Here is a 12364-nt window from a genome sequence, read left to right on the forward strand (position 1 = left end):
TAGAAACTAAATACCTCGTCTATTGCTATATATTGTTTGCATAGGTTATTGCCTTATTGGGCTCCAATTTAATCTGTGTGGTATTAGAAACATAAAGGGACACTAAAACTCATGGGTAGAAACCCTGCAGCTTCAGATCCATCCAGATAGATGGATAGAAACACAAACAATATGAAAAGGTAAGGAAACAAACCATCCCAAACAACACACAATACCTCAAAACAGACTCCAATGCCACCATAGCAGAGGAAATAGAATTTAGAAAGTTCACAGGTAAACTGATCTACGAGGCAAAAGATGACATAAAGAGAGAAATCAGAGAGAAAATACACAAAATGAAAGACCACTTCGATAAGGAGGAAGAGATAGAGATTCTTTTTCTAAAGAAGAATTAATCAAAAAGAAGGAATCAATGAACCAAATTAACAATTCAATGGAGGGCTGGGGATAAAGGTCAGTTGGTAGAGTGCTTGCCTCACAGGTACAGGGCCCTGGGTTCCATCCCCAGCACCACAAAAAAAAAAAAAAAAAAAAAAAAAGAAAAAAAAATGGAAATCATCTGCACCAAATTAGACCACTTAAAAGATAGTGTTTCAGAATATAGAAAAAAAATAATAATCTTGAAAGGAAAGTTGACCTTGGAGAAAAGACTTTAAGAAACCATGAACTCAATTTTCAAGAAATATGGAATAACATGAAAAGGCCCAATTTAAGATTTATTGGGATAGATGAAGGCTCTGAAACATAAATTAAAGGAACGTAAAATCTTTTCAATAAAACAATATCAGAAAACTCCCCAAACCTTCAGAATGAAATGAAAAATCAAATACAGAAGGCATACAGGACTCCAAATATACAAAATTTAAACCAACCCACTCCAAGACACACTGTTATGGAAATGCCTAACATACAGGAAAAGGGTGGAATTTTAAAGGTACATAGAGAAAAACAACTGGCCACATTTAGAAGTAAACCAATCTGGATCTTAGCTGATGTTTCAACTCAGACCCTTAAAGCTAGGAGGTCTTGGGAAAAAAAAAAAAATAAATATATATATATATATACACACCAAGCTCTGAAAGAAAATGGATGCCAAATAAGAATACTATATCCAGCAAAATGAAGATTCAGAAGTTAAGATGCAGTAAAAATCTGCCACGGTAAACAAAAGGTAAAAGAATTTACAACTAGGAGCTGGGTTTGGGGCTCAGTGGTAGAATGCTGCCTAGCATGTGTGAAGCACTGGGTTTGATTCTCAGTGCCACAAATAAATAAATTAATTAAATAAGGGTCAACTGATAACTAAAAAAAGATTTTTTTTAATCTTTATTTTATGTGGTGATGAGGATTGAACCCAGTGCCTCATGCATGCTAGGCTAACGCTCTACCTCAGAGCCACAACCCCAGCCCCTAAAAAAAAATTTTGAAGGGGTTCAAAGCCAGCCTCAGCCCAAAGTGAGGCACTAAGCAACTCAGTGAGACCTTGTCTCTAAAAAAAAATACAAAATAGAACTGGGGTGTGACTCAATGGTTGAAAGCCCCTGAGTTCAATCACCTGTACTCCCCCACCGAAAAAAAAAAAAGGGCAAAAAACTGAAGAGAACCTTCTTCAAAAGAGAAAATAAAAATGGTCAACAAATATATGAAAAAATGCTCAATGTTAGTAGCAATTAAGAGAAATGTGAATTAAAACTACATTGAGATTTCATCTCACTCCAGTCAGAATCGCAATTATCAAGTGTACAAGTAACAATAAATGTTGGGGAGAATGTGAGAAAAAGAGTACATTCATACTTTGTTGGTGGGACTGCAAATTGGTATAATCATTCTGGAAAGCAGTATGAAGATCCCTGAAAAAATTAAGAATGGAACAACCATTTGATCTACTTATCCCACTCCTCAACATATATCCAAGGGATTTTAAATCAGCATACTACATGGCTGATACTACATACTTATGGCTCATGGTAGAGCACTTCCCTAGCATGTTGAAGCACTGGGTTAGATTCTCAGCACCATATATAAATAAATAAGATAAAGGCTTATCAAGAACTAAAATATAAATAAATCAGCATAGTACAGTGATGTAGCCACATTAATGTTTATAGCAGCATAATTCACAGTAGCTAAGCTATGGAGCCAAGCTAGGTGCTCTTCTACAGATGAATGGATTAATAAAATGTGGTATATATACACAATGGAATATTAATAAGCCATAAAGAAGAATGAAATTATGAAATTTACCAATAAATGGATCAAACTAGAGACTATCATGCTATGTGAAATAAGCCTGTCCCCCCCAAAAAAGGCTGAATGTTCTCACTGACATGTGGAATCTGAATCACAATGAAGCACAGGGAAGAAGAGAAGTTCAATACAAGACAAAGAGGAATGAAGGGAAGCGAGAGGGTATAGGAATAGGAAAGACAGTAGAATGAATCTAACATAGTTTTCCCATATACATATGTGAAATACACAAACGAATCCCACCATCATATACACCCACAAGAATGGGGTCCTAATTAGAATAGATACATTCCATGCTTGTATAATTTTGTCAAAATGAATTCTACTATCATGTAAAACTAAAATCAGCCAATAAAAAATATATTTGGAAAAAAAAGAAAAGATCTCTACTGAACATGCACAGACCTTTATTCTCTTGTAGTTAGTTACTCCATAAACAATATCTTGTAACAACTTACAGTCTATAAAGTACTATAAGTAATCCACAGATGATTTGAAGTTTACTGAAGGATATGTATAGATATAGGCAAATATTCAAATATTCCATTTTATTTAAGAAACTTGAGCACCCTTAAATTTTGGCATCAGATAAAGGTCCTAAAACCACTCTTACATAGACTGAGAGACAATAAATGTATAAGACCAATCTGAAAATTACAAAGCATTTTTTTAAAGGAACTAAAGAAGACCTAATTAAACTGAACAACAAACAGCCTATGTTCATAGATCACAAAAATTACTATTGTCAGAATGGCAATATGCCATAAAGTGATCAACAGATTCAACTAAATCTCTATAAATCCAAAGTGACATTTTTACAGAAATTGGCAAGCTGATCCTCAAATTCATGTGAAAATGTAAAGTGCATAATAGAAAAAAATAATTTACAAAATATAAACAAGTTAAAACTACCTACAAAGCTATAGTAAACAACAGCATATTTTAGCAAAAATATGGACATATAAGTCAATGGCACAGAACTGAGATCTCAGAAACAAACCATCACATTTTTGGACAACTGTTTTCCCAAGATGATGTCAAAGCAATTTAATGGAAGAAAACAGTCTTTTAGGCACAAGTAGATAGCCACATTCAAAATAAAGTTGAACACCTACCTCAAAAAATACACAAAAATTACCCCAAATGGGATCATAGATCTAAATTTAAGAGCTTGAACTACAAAAGTCTTAGAATTAAGATTTAAGGTTAAATTGTTCACCCTAGGGGCTGGGAATTTAGATAAGTGGTAGTATGCATGATATGGGTTCAATTCCCAGAACTACAAAAAGGAAAAAAATAAAACTTTCACCTTGGGCTAGGCAAGGGTTTCTTTGATACGAAACCAAAGAACAAACATTGAAAGAAAAAAACAGATGAGACTTCATCAAAATTAAAAACTTGGGGCTGGGGTTGTGGCTCAATAGTAGAGCGCTTGCCTTGCACGTGCGAGGCCCTGGATTTGATCCTCAGTACCACATAAAAATAAATAAATGGTATTGTGTCCCACTACAACTAAAAATTAAATGGATGGAGTTAGAAAAATGATAATGCTAAGTGAAGTTAGCCATTCCCAAAAAACCAAATGCTGAATGTTTTCTTTGATAAAAGGAGACTGATTCATAGTGGGATAGGGAGCAAGAACATGAGAAGAATAGACAAACTCTAGATACGGTAGAGAGTTTGGAGGGGAAGGGATGGGGGATGGGGTTATTAATGATGGTGGACTGTGATAATCATTATCCAAAGTACAGGTATGAAGACACGAATTGGTGTGAATATACCGTGTATACAACCAGAGATATGAAAAATTGTGCTCTTTGTAATGCATTCCACTGTCATATATAAATAAAAAAAATTTTTTTTAATTAAAAACTTTTGGGCTGGGGATATAGCTCAGTTGTTAGAGTACCTGACTCATGTGCACAAAGCCCTGGGTTCAATCCCCAGAACCACAAAAAAATAAAATAAAAACTTTCATGATTTCAAATGTCACATTCAAGAAAACAAAAAGGAAACAAATGGGATAAAGTATTTGCAAATCATATATCTAGGAAGGTTCTAAAATACAGAAAATACAAAGAGCTCTTAAACAATTAAAATTAGACAAGGATGGTCTGGGTTGTGGCTCAGTGGTAGTAGAGTGCTTGCCTGGCATGTGTGAAGTACTAGGTTCAATCCTCAGCACCACATAAAATAAAATAAAGGTCCATCTACAATTTAAAAATACATTTTTTCAAAAATTGACAAGATTTACAAAGGCCAACAAGCATATGAAAAGAATGCTCAATATCACTAGTCTTTAGGAAAGTACAAACCAAAATGACACTTCACAGTAATTAGGATGGTTATAATAAAAACAAAAGACAAAAATTGAGATGTCTTGGTAGCCAGGCAGAAGTGGTGGCACACACCTATAATCCTAGAAACCTGGGAGGCAGACAAGAGAATCACAACTTCAGCCTCAGCAACTTAGCGAGACCCTCTCTCAAAATAAAAAATTAAAAAGACTAGGGATGTGGCTTAGAAGCAAAGCACCCCTGAGTTCAATTCCCAGTACCAAAAACAAGATGCATTGTTAAAAAATAATATAGAAAAGGAACCCTCACACATTTCTGGTAGACATGTAAAATGGTGAATTTGTAATGAAAAAGACTGGCAATTCCTCTCAAAAGTTAAAGATGGTATTACCATGATGAAGCACTTCTAACTTGGGTTACTCAAAAGAAATGAAATCACACGTATACCTACAAATCTGTAGCAAATGTTTGAACATCATCTCTATTCACGGTAACCAAAAGACAGAAGCAAATAAAATACCATAAACTTTTAAATAAATAAATAAAATATGGTATATCCACATATGAAATATTAATCAGGTATAAAAAGGAACAAAGTACCAGTACATGCCACAAGATGAAAGAACCTTAAAAACATTATGCGAACTGAACTGTGCATGTTCAGTTAGCCCAGTAGACAATTAGACCAATAGTAGAGAACTTGTCTATCTTGTGTGAGGCCCTGGGTTCAATTCCCAGTACTGACAAAAAACTGGAGCATGTCTATAACCCCAGCAACTTGGGAGGCTAAGGCAGGAGGATTCCAAGTTCAAAGCAAGTCTCAGCAAATCAATGAGGCCCTCAGCAACTCAGCAAGACCCTATCTCACAATAAATCATAAAAAGGGCTAGGGACATATTGTAGTTCAGTGGTAAAGAATCCTTGGTTCAATTTCCAGTAGCAAAAAAAAAAAAACCCAGACAAAAAGACTCTATTATATGATTCCACTGATATGAAATATCTAGAAAAAGCAGATCCATCTAAAGCAGATTAATCACTCTCGGCGTAAGGGGTAAAGGGTACTGGGTGCTTAATGGATATACAGTTTCATTTTAATGATAAAACTGATCTGAAACAAAGTAGTAGAGGTGACTACACAACGCTGAACATGCTAAATGCCATTAATGTAAATGTAAAGTAAAAGAAAGCAAACACAAAGGGCTACATATTGTATCATCCTATTTCTTTTTTTAAAAAATCCAGAATAGAAAATTCAGGGAGTCATAAAGTACATTCATGGTTTTTAGGTGCTCAAGGGAGAGTAACTGCTAATAAACATGCAGTTCCCTTTGGAATGATAGAAATGTTTTGGAAAATGATGATGGCTCACAACTCTGAATATACTAAAGTCCACTGAAAGTAAATTAATGGTATAGAAATATACCTCAATTCAAAAGCACTGACCAAGAATCGTAATCAAAATAGTGGAGGGTCTTATACAATCATCTCATCTCAATTCTCACATTTCACAAGGAACTGAGACCCAGGATGGCAAAATAAATTATACATGATTGTTAAGTTGAGCTAGAATTAGTATACAAGATACTTCTATCTCAGTTCTCAGAATAGTAAAAAAATAAAAATTAGAAAACCTTTACTAGGAGCTGAGGCTGTGGCTCAGTGGTAGACCACCTGCCTCGAACCTATGAGGCACTAAGTTCGATCCTCAATATTACATAAAAAATAAATAAATAAAGGTATTGTGACCACCTACAATTTTTAAAATATTTTTTAAAAAAGAAAAAGAAAACCTTTACTAGCTGGGTGCAGTAACACGCCCCTGTAATTCCAGTGGCTCAGGAGGCTGAATCAGAAGGATTTAGAGTTCAAAGTCAGACTGGGTAAAAGCAAGGTGCTAAGCAATTCAATGAGACCCTGTCTCTAAACAAAATACAAAATAGGGCTGGATATGTGGCTCAGTGGTCAAGTGCCCCTGCGTTTAATCCCTGGTAGCCCCACACACACACAAAAAAAAAAATTAATATTTATTCACAGGGATTGCATCCTTTATAGTCCTCTTAAACATGTTGAAACCAAAGTCCTTAATCCCAGCTCTCTTTTAAAACTCCAAAACCTTGATTCATTTATAAATCATTTTATTAACATCAAAATAGCCACTTCAATGGCATTTGAACAAGCACTTTTAATAGTTAAAAATGTATTCATTTATTATTCAGATTTTTTTGTTGTTGTTGTTACTAGGGATTGAACCCAGGGATGCTTAACCACTAAGCCACATCCCCAGCCCCTTTTATTTTATTTTTAAATATTTTTTATAGTAGATGTTCACAATATCTTTATTTTATTATTTTTTAATGTGGTGCTGATAATTGAACCCAGTGCTTCACAAGTGCCAGGCAAGCACTCTACGAACTGAGCTATAACCCCAGCCCAGCCCTTTTTATTTTTTATTTTGAGACACGGTCTTGTTAAGTTTCAGAGGCTGGCCTCAAGCCTGAGATTCTCCTGTCTCAGCTCACCTAGAATTATAGGCTTTAGTCACCTAACCCATCTCAGTTTAACATATTTAACTGAACATGTAATATTTTAATTTTATAAACAATCACTCTTTTAGAAAATCACACAGCATCAAATTTCGGAAATGCTAAGTCAATTCTGCAGTTCTTCAAACCTGTGAAAAAGTAATTGGAATACATTTTATATTGGGTTTCAAAAGTTAGACATTCCTAACATTTAGAGTTAGAATCCTAGAGTTGGAAACCTATGGGACTGGGGTTGTGGCTCAGGGTTTAATCCTCAGCACCACATAAAAATAAATAAATAAATATAATAAATACAATAAAGGTATTTAAAAAAAAGAGAGAGAGAGAGAGTTGGAAGACTATGTACCCTCCCCTTGACTAGGCAGAGCTGTGACTGCTTCAACCAATAGAATACACAAGTAAAAGTAACCCTTTTAGAGTCCTGATCACTGAGCTGATTAGAAAGATTATTGTTTTATGTCACTTAATCTAGAAGACATATTATACTGCAAAGGTAGCTAGAAATGCACATATAATATTTACAATTAAAAAAGGAAATTCTTGTTCCTGTTAGCTCCTATTTTCATAGCACCCTACAAGCATATACTTTCCAAAAAAGGGAACAGATATCAAAATGTATATATATATAAACATAGCAATTATTTTTTAAATGCTGGGAAAGCCAGGTACAGTTGCTGTGATCCCAGCATCTCAAGCCTGAAGCAGGAGGATGACAAGTTCAAAGCCAACCTCAGAAACTTAATAAGACTCTGTATCAAAAATTAAAAATAAAAAAGGACTGGAGATGTAACTCAGTGGTAAGATGCTCCTATGTTCAATCCCCACAGCAAAAAAAAAAAAAAAAAAAAGTGCTGGGGATTAAATCCAGGAGTGCTTTTCCATTGTGCTATACCCCTATCCCTTTTTGGTTTTGAGACAGGATCTTGCTAAATTACCAAGACTAGCCTTGAACTTGCAATCCTCCTGTCTCAGCCTCCAAGTAGTCAGGATTATAGGTGTGCCAACACCCTGCAGGAAAATTATTTTTTAATCACCTACAATTACAGCCTAATAGTCTGGTATGTTACTTGGTCTTCCCTTTGATAGGGTCCATCCTAAAGCTCATTTAGATTGCCTGAGTTGTCCTCACTAATAACATATGTGGCTGGTGAACAATTTAAAAGCTTGACATACTATTCTAATGGGCTTCAGACATTTTACCTTTCAAGTCACAGAAAAATCTTAGCTCTGCCTATACATACTGGGTGATTTTAAGCAAAAGCAACAACTTCCCTGGGCCTTATGTTTATTTATTTGATCAGGATGATTTGAAAGAGTGAGAGAATATATGAAAAATCCTTAGCACTAGGTTAGGCACAAAAGAGACACAATAACTCAGAAACCTGATTTTAAGATTCAAGACTACTACTTATAGCAGTAAAAGAGGACAATCACAATTATAATAACAATAACTCAGAATTTTGAAAGAAAACTATTAATGTTTAAAAATTAAACATTATGGAATGCAAGCATAAATTTATGCTAGATAGAGCATTATTTCAATAATAAAAAAAGGAATTTACAGAGTTACCTTGATCAAGTATTTTTCCCATCTGTCTGCTGTTACAGATTTTCCAATCTTCCTCATCAACTTCAAATGGAGCTCCACCAATTCTTTTGGTACTTACAAGGAAAAGAAAAAAAATAGTTAGCCAGCAAAATAAAACATTTGTAAACATTTAAGATTAAAAAAAAAAAAAAAAAAACTCTCCCCAACCATGCAACCATGATAACTCTTTCAAAACAGGTGACACTGATTCTTTTTAGGTCGCTAAATCTGAAAAGGATAAACTAGACAGCAAAAACTGACTGAAAACCACTCTCTTCAAGATGAACAGAATGTTTATGTTTTGTTTCAAGCTACCATCAAGTAAGAATGAACCTGTTTCTAACTACAAACTTTGGGTGCCAGTGAAAGTCATTGTAAGTTCATCAATTGTAAACTCTACCACTATAGCATGGAATGTAGAATAGGGGAGGCTGTGTCCATGAGGAGACAACAGGTTTATGTGAATACTGCGAACTTCCTGCTTAATTTTTCTGTGAATGGGAAACTGCTCCAAAAAAATAAAGTCTACTGATATAGTTCCACGGTAGAGCACTTGCCTAGCACACATGAGGCCCTGGGTTCAATTTCCCGTGTTTAAATGAATAAATAGCCATCAAGTAAAAACAATTGTACAACTAAAATTTTAAATCTGTTTCATACACCACATACTTTGGTTTCTTCACTGAGATTTCAGAGCAAGATATAGATTTACAGATTTAGAAAGGAATCAAGGAATATAAATTCCAACTTGATAGCTATCTCGAAAACTGAGTTTAAAGGTTTTCAAACTGTCACAAGAAATAACTCCAATGTATCCTATATCTGATATGCTAAACTTCTCTTATAGCATCCCTACAGATATTTTCCTGAAAATTTACCTTCCAATTTTTGAAAATTCGTAAATAGAAAGATATACTTATTCTAAGTCAAAAACTGCCGCCCTAAAACTTTGTTCCCTGGTTCTGGCTATTAGTCTCTTGTTTAAAAGATAATACTTTTAATCCCTCTTCCATCAGAACCTTCAAATATTTGAAAATTATTCTATTTTCCCTCAGGTTCTCTGTTGTGACTATAAATAGCCAGAATTCCTCTGAATATCCCTTGAGCATCAACTAATTATGTGTTTAAATCATATTAATTAGACCCAAGGGAAATAAAGGACATAAGCCTGCCAAATTTAACATTTCTCAAATCTAAAATATTATTAGTAACCTAAAAGAAATTACAGGTACCCTATTTTAAAAGTTTCCATAATAAAATATATTAGGAAAATGCTAGATTTAAAACAAACAAAAAAGATTTTGTACAGAGGAATTCTAGAAGTCTTTACTAATTGCAAATATCCAAGTCGATCCAAGGTAGAAATATAATCTGCATCATTCTCTAATATATTTAATCCAATATCTTATAGGATACACATGCTCTGAGAAATACTCTTGAGATTGGGAAGTGATGGCCTCATTTTTTTCAATCATTTTTTCAGGCTCTTTAGTCTCCACTGAAGCTACTTCCGACTTTGAAACAACTTTAAAGTATAAAAACATCCAGTCATTCAACCGCTTTTTATGGGTCTTCACCTTATTGAGCTTTTGTGAGTGACTGCTAATGGGTTAAAGTAATGGGCTAGGGGTAAGAGGGAGGAGTGGTACAAGACAGTAAATAGACAATTATTCTAAGACGTAAAATATGGAGTTGAGGGGGGAGTAGAGAAAAAGGCAAAAAACATTATTTCCAGAAACAACAAACAAATAGCTAAAAAAATAATAATAATAAAATAAACCAAGTGATTATAGAATTGGAGGAATAGAAGAAACTTACAAGACCAGGCAGAAGAGTTTGAATTTTATTTATTTATTTATTTTTTAATTTCTATTGTTGGTTGTTCAAAACATTACATAGTTCTTGATATATCATATGTCACACTTTGATTCAAGTGGGTTATTAACTCCCATTTTTACCCCGTATACAGATTGCAGAATCACATCAGTTACAAATCCATTGATTTACATATCGCAATACTAGTGTGTGTTGTATTCTGCTGCCTTTCCTATCCTCTACTATCCCCCCTCCCCTCCTTTCCCCACCCCTCCCCTCTTCTCTCTCTACCCCCTCTAATGTCATTCATTTCTCCCCCTTGTATTATTTTTCCCTTTCCCCTCACTTCCTCTTGTATGTAATTTCGTATAACCCTGAGGGTCTCCATCCATATCCATGCAATTTCCCTTCTGTCTCCCTTTCCCTGCCACCTCTCATCCATGTTTAATGTTAATCTTCTTCTCATGCTCTTCGTCCCTACTCTGTTCTTAGTTACTCTCCTTATATCAAAGAAGACACTTGGCATTTGTTTTTTAGGGATTGGCTAGCTTCACTTAGCATAATCTGCTCTAATGCCATCCATTTCCCTGTAAATTCTATGATTTTGTCACTTTTTAATGCAGAGTAATACTCCATTGTGTATAAATGCCACATTTTTTTTAATCCATTCATCTATTGAAGGGCATCTAGGTTGGTTCCACAGTCTTGCTATTGTGAATTGTGCTGCTATGAACATCGATGTAGCGGTGTCCCTGTAGCATGCTCTTTTTAGGTCTTTAGGGAATAGACCGAGAAGGGGAATAGCTGGGTCAAATGGTGGCTCCATAACCAGCTTTCCAAGAAATCTCCATACTGCTTTCCAAATTGGCTGCACCAATTTGCAGTCCCACCAGCAATGTACAAGTGTACCCTTTTCCCCACATCCTCGCCAGCATTTGTTGTCGTTTGACTTCATAATGGCTGCCAATCTAACTGGAGTGAGATGGTATCTTAGGGTGGTTTTGATTTGCATTTCTCTGACTGCTAGAGATGGTGAGCATTTTTTCATGTACTTGTTGATTGATTGTATGTCCTCCTCTGAGAAGTGTCTGTTCAGGTCCTTGGCCCATTTGTTGATTGGGTTGTTTGTTCTCTCATTGTTTAATTTTTTGAGTTCTTTGTATACTCTGGTTATCAGGGCTCTATCTGAAGTGTGAGGAGTAAAGATTTGTTCCGAGGATGTAGACTCCCTATTTACCTCTCTTATTGTTTCTTTTGATGAGAAAAAACTTTTTAGTTTGAGTAAGTCCCATTTGTTGATTCTAGTTATTAACTCTTGTGCTATGGGTGTCCTATTGAGGAATTTGGAGCCCAACCCCACAGTATGAATATCGTAGCCAACTTTTTCTTCTATCAGACGCCGTGTCTCTGATTTGATATCAAGCTCCTTGATCCATTTTGAGTTAACTTTTGTGTATGGCGAGAGAAAGGGATTCAGTTTCATTTTGTTGCATATGGATTTCCAGTTTTCCCAGCACCATTTGTTGAAGATGCTATCCTTCCTCCATTGCATGCTTTTAGCCCCTTTATCAAATATAAGGTAGTTGTAGTTTTGTGGATTGGTTTCTGTGTCCTCTATTCTGTACCATTGGTCCACCCGCCTGTTTTGGTACCAGTACCATGCTGTTTTTGTTACTATTGCTCTGTAGTATAGTTTGAAGTCTGGTATTGCTATACCGCCTGATTCACACTTCCTGCTTAGCATTGTTTTTGCTATTCTGGGTCTTTTATTTTTCCATATGAATTTCATGATTGCTTTCTCTATTTCTACAAGAAATGCCATTGGGATTTTGATTGGCATTGAATTAAACCTATAGAGAACTTTTGGTAATATC

At 35.1% G+C, this 12364-nt stretch overlaps 1 protein-coding gene across 2 annotated transcripts in view; it reads right to left on the reverse strand.

Moving 5' to 3' along the window:
* Rsf1 (remodeling and spacing factor 1) overlaps positions 1-12364 on the reverse strand; it is a 171819-nt gene that overhangs the window by 111581 nt on the left and 47874 nt on the right. For both annotated transcript variants that reach the window (XM_071616522.1, XM_027942581.2), the window contains exon 2: positions 8658-8749. In XM_071616522.1, coding sequence (XP_071472623.1) covers positions 8658-8749 — 92 coding nt within the window. The remainder of the gene's footprint in view (positions 1-8657; positions 8750-12364) is intronic.

This window comes from Marmota flaviventris, chromosome 9 (genome assembly GCF_047511675.1).
Source record: "Marmota flaviventris isolate mMarFla1 chromosome 9, mMarFla1.hap1, whole genome shotgun sequence".
Classification (NCBI taxonomy): Eukaryota; Metazoa; Chordata; class Mammalia; order Rodentia; family Sciuridae; genus Marmota; species Marmota flaviventris.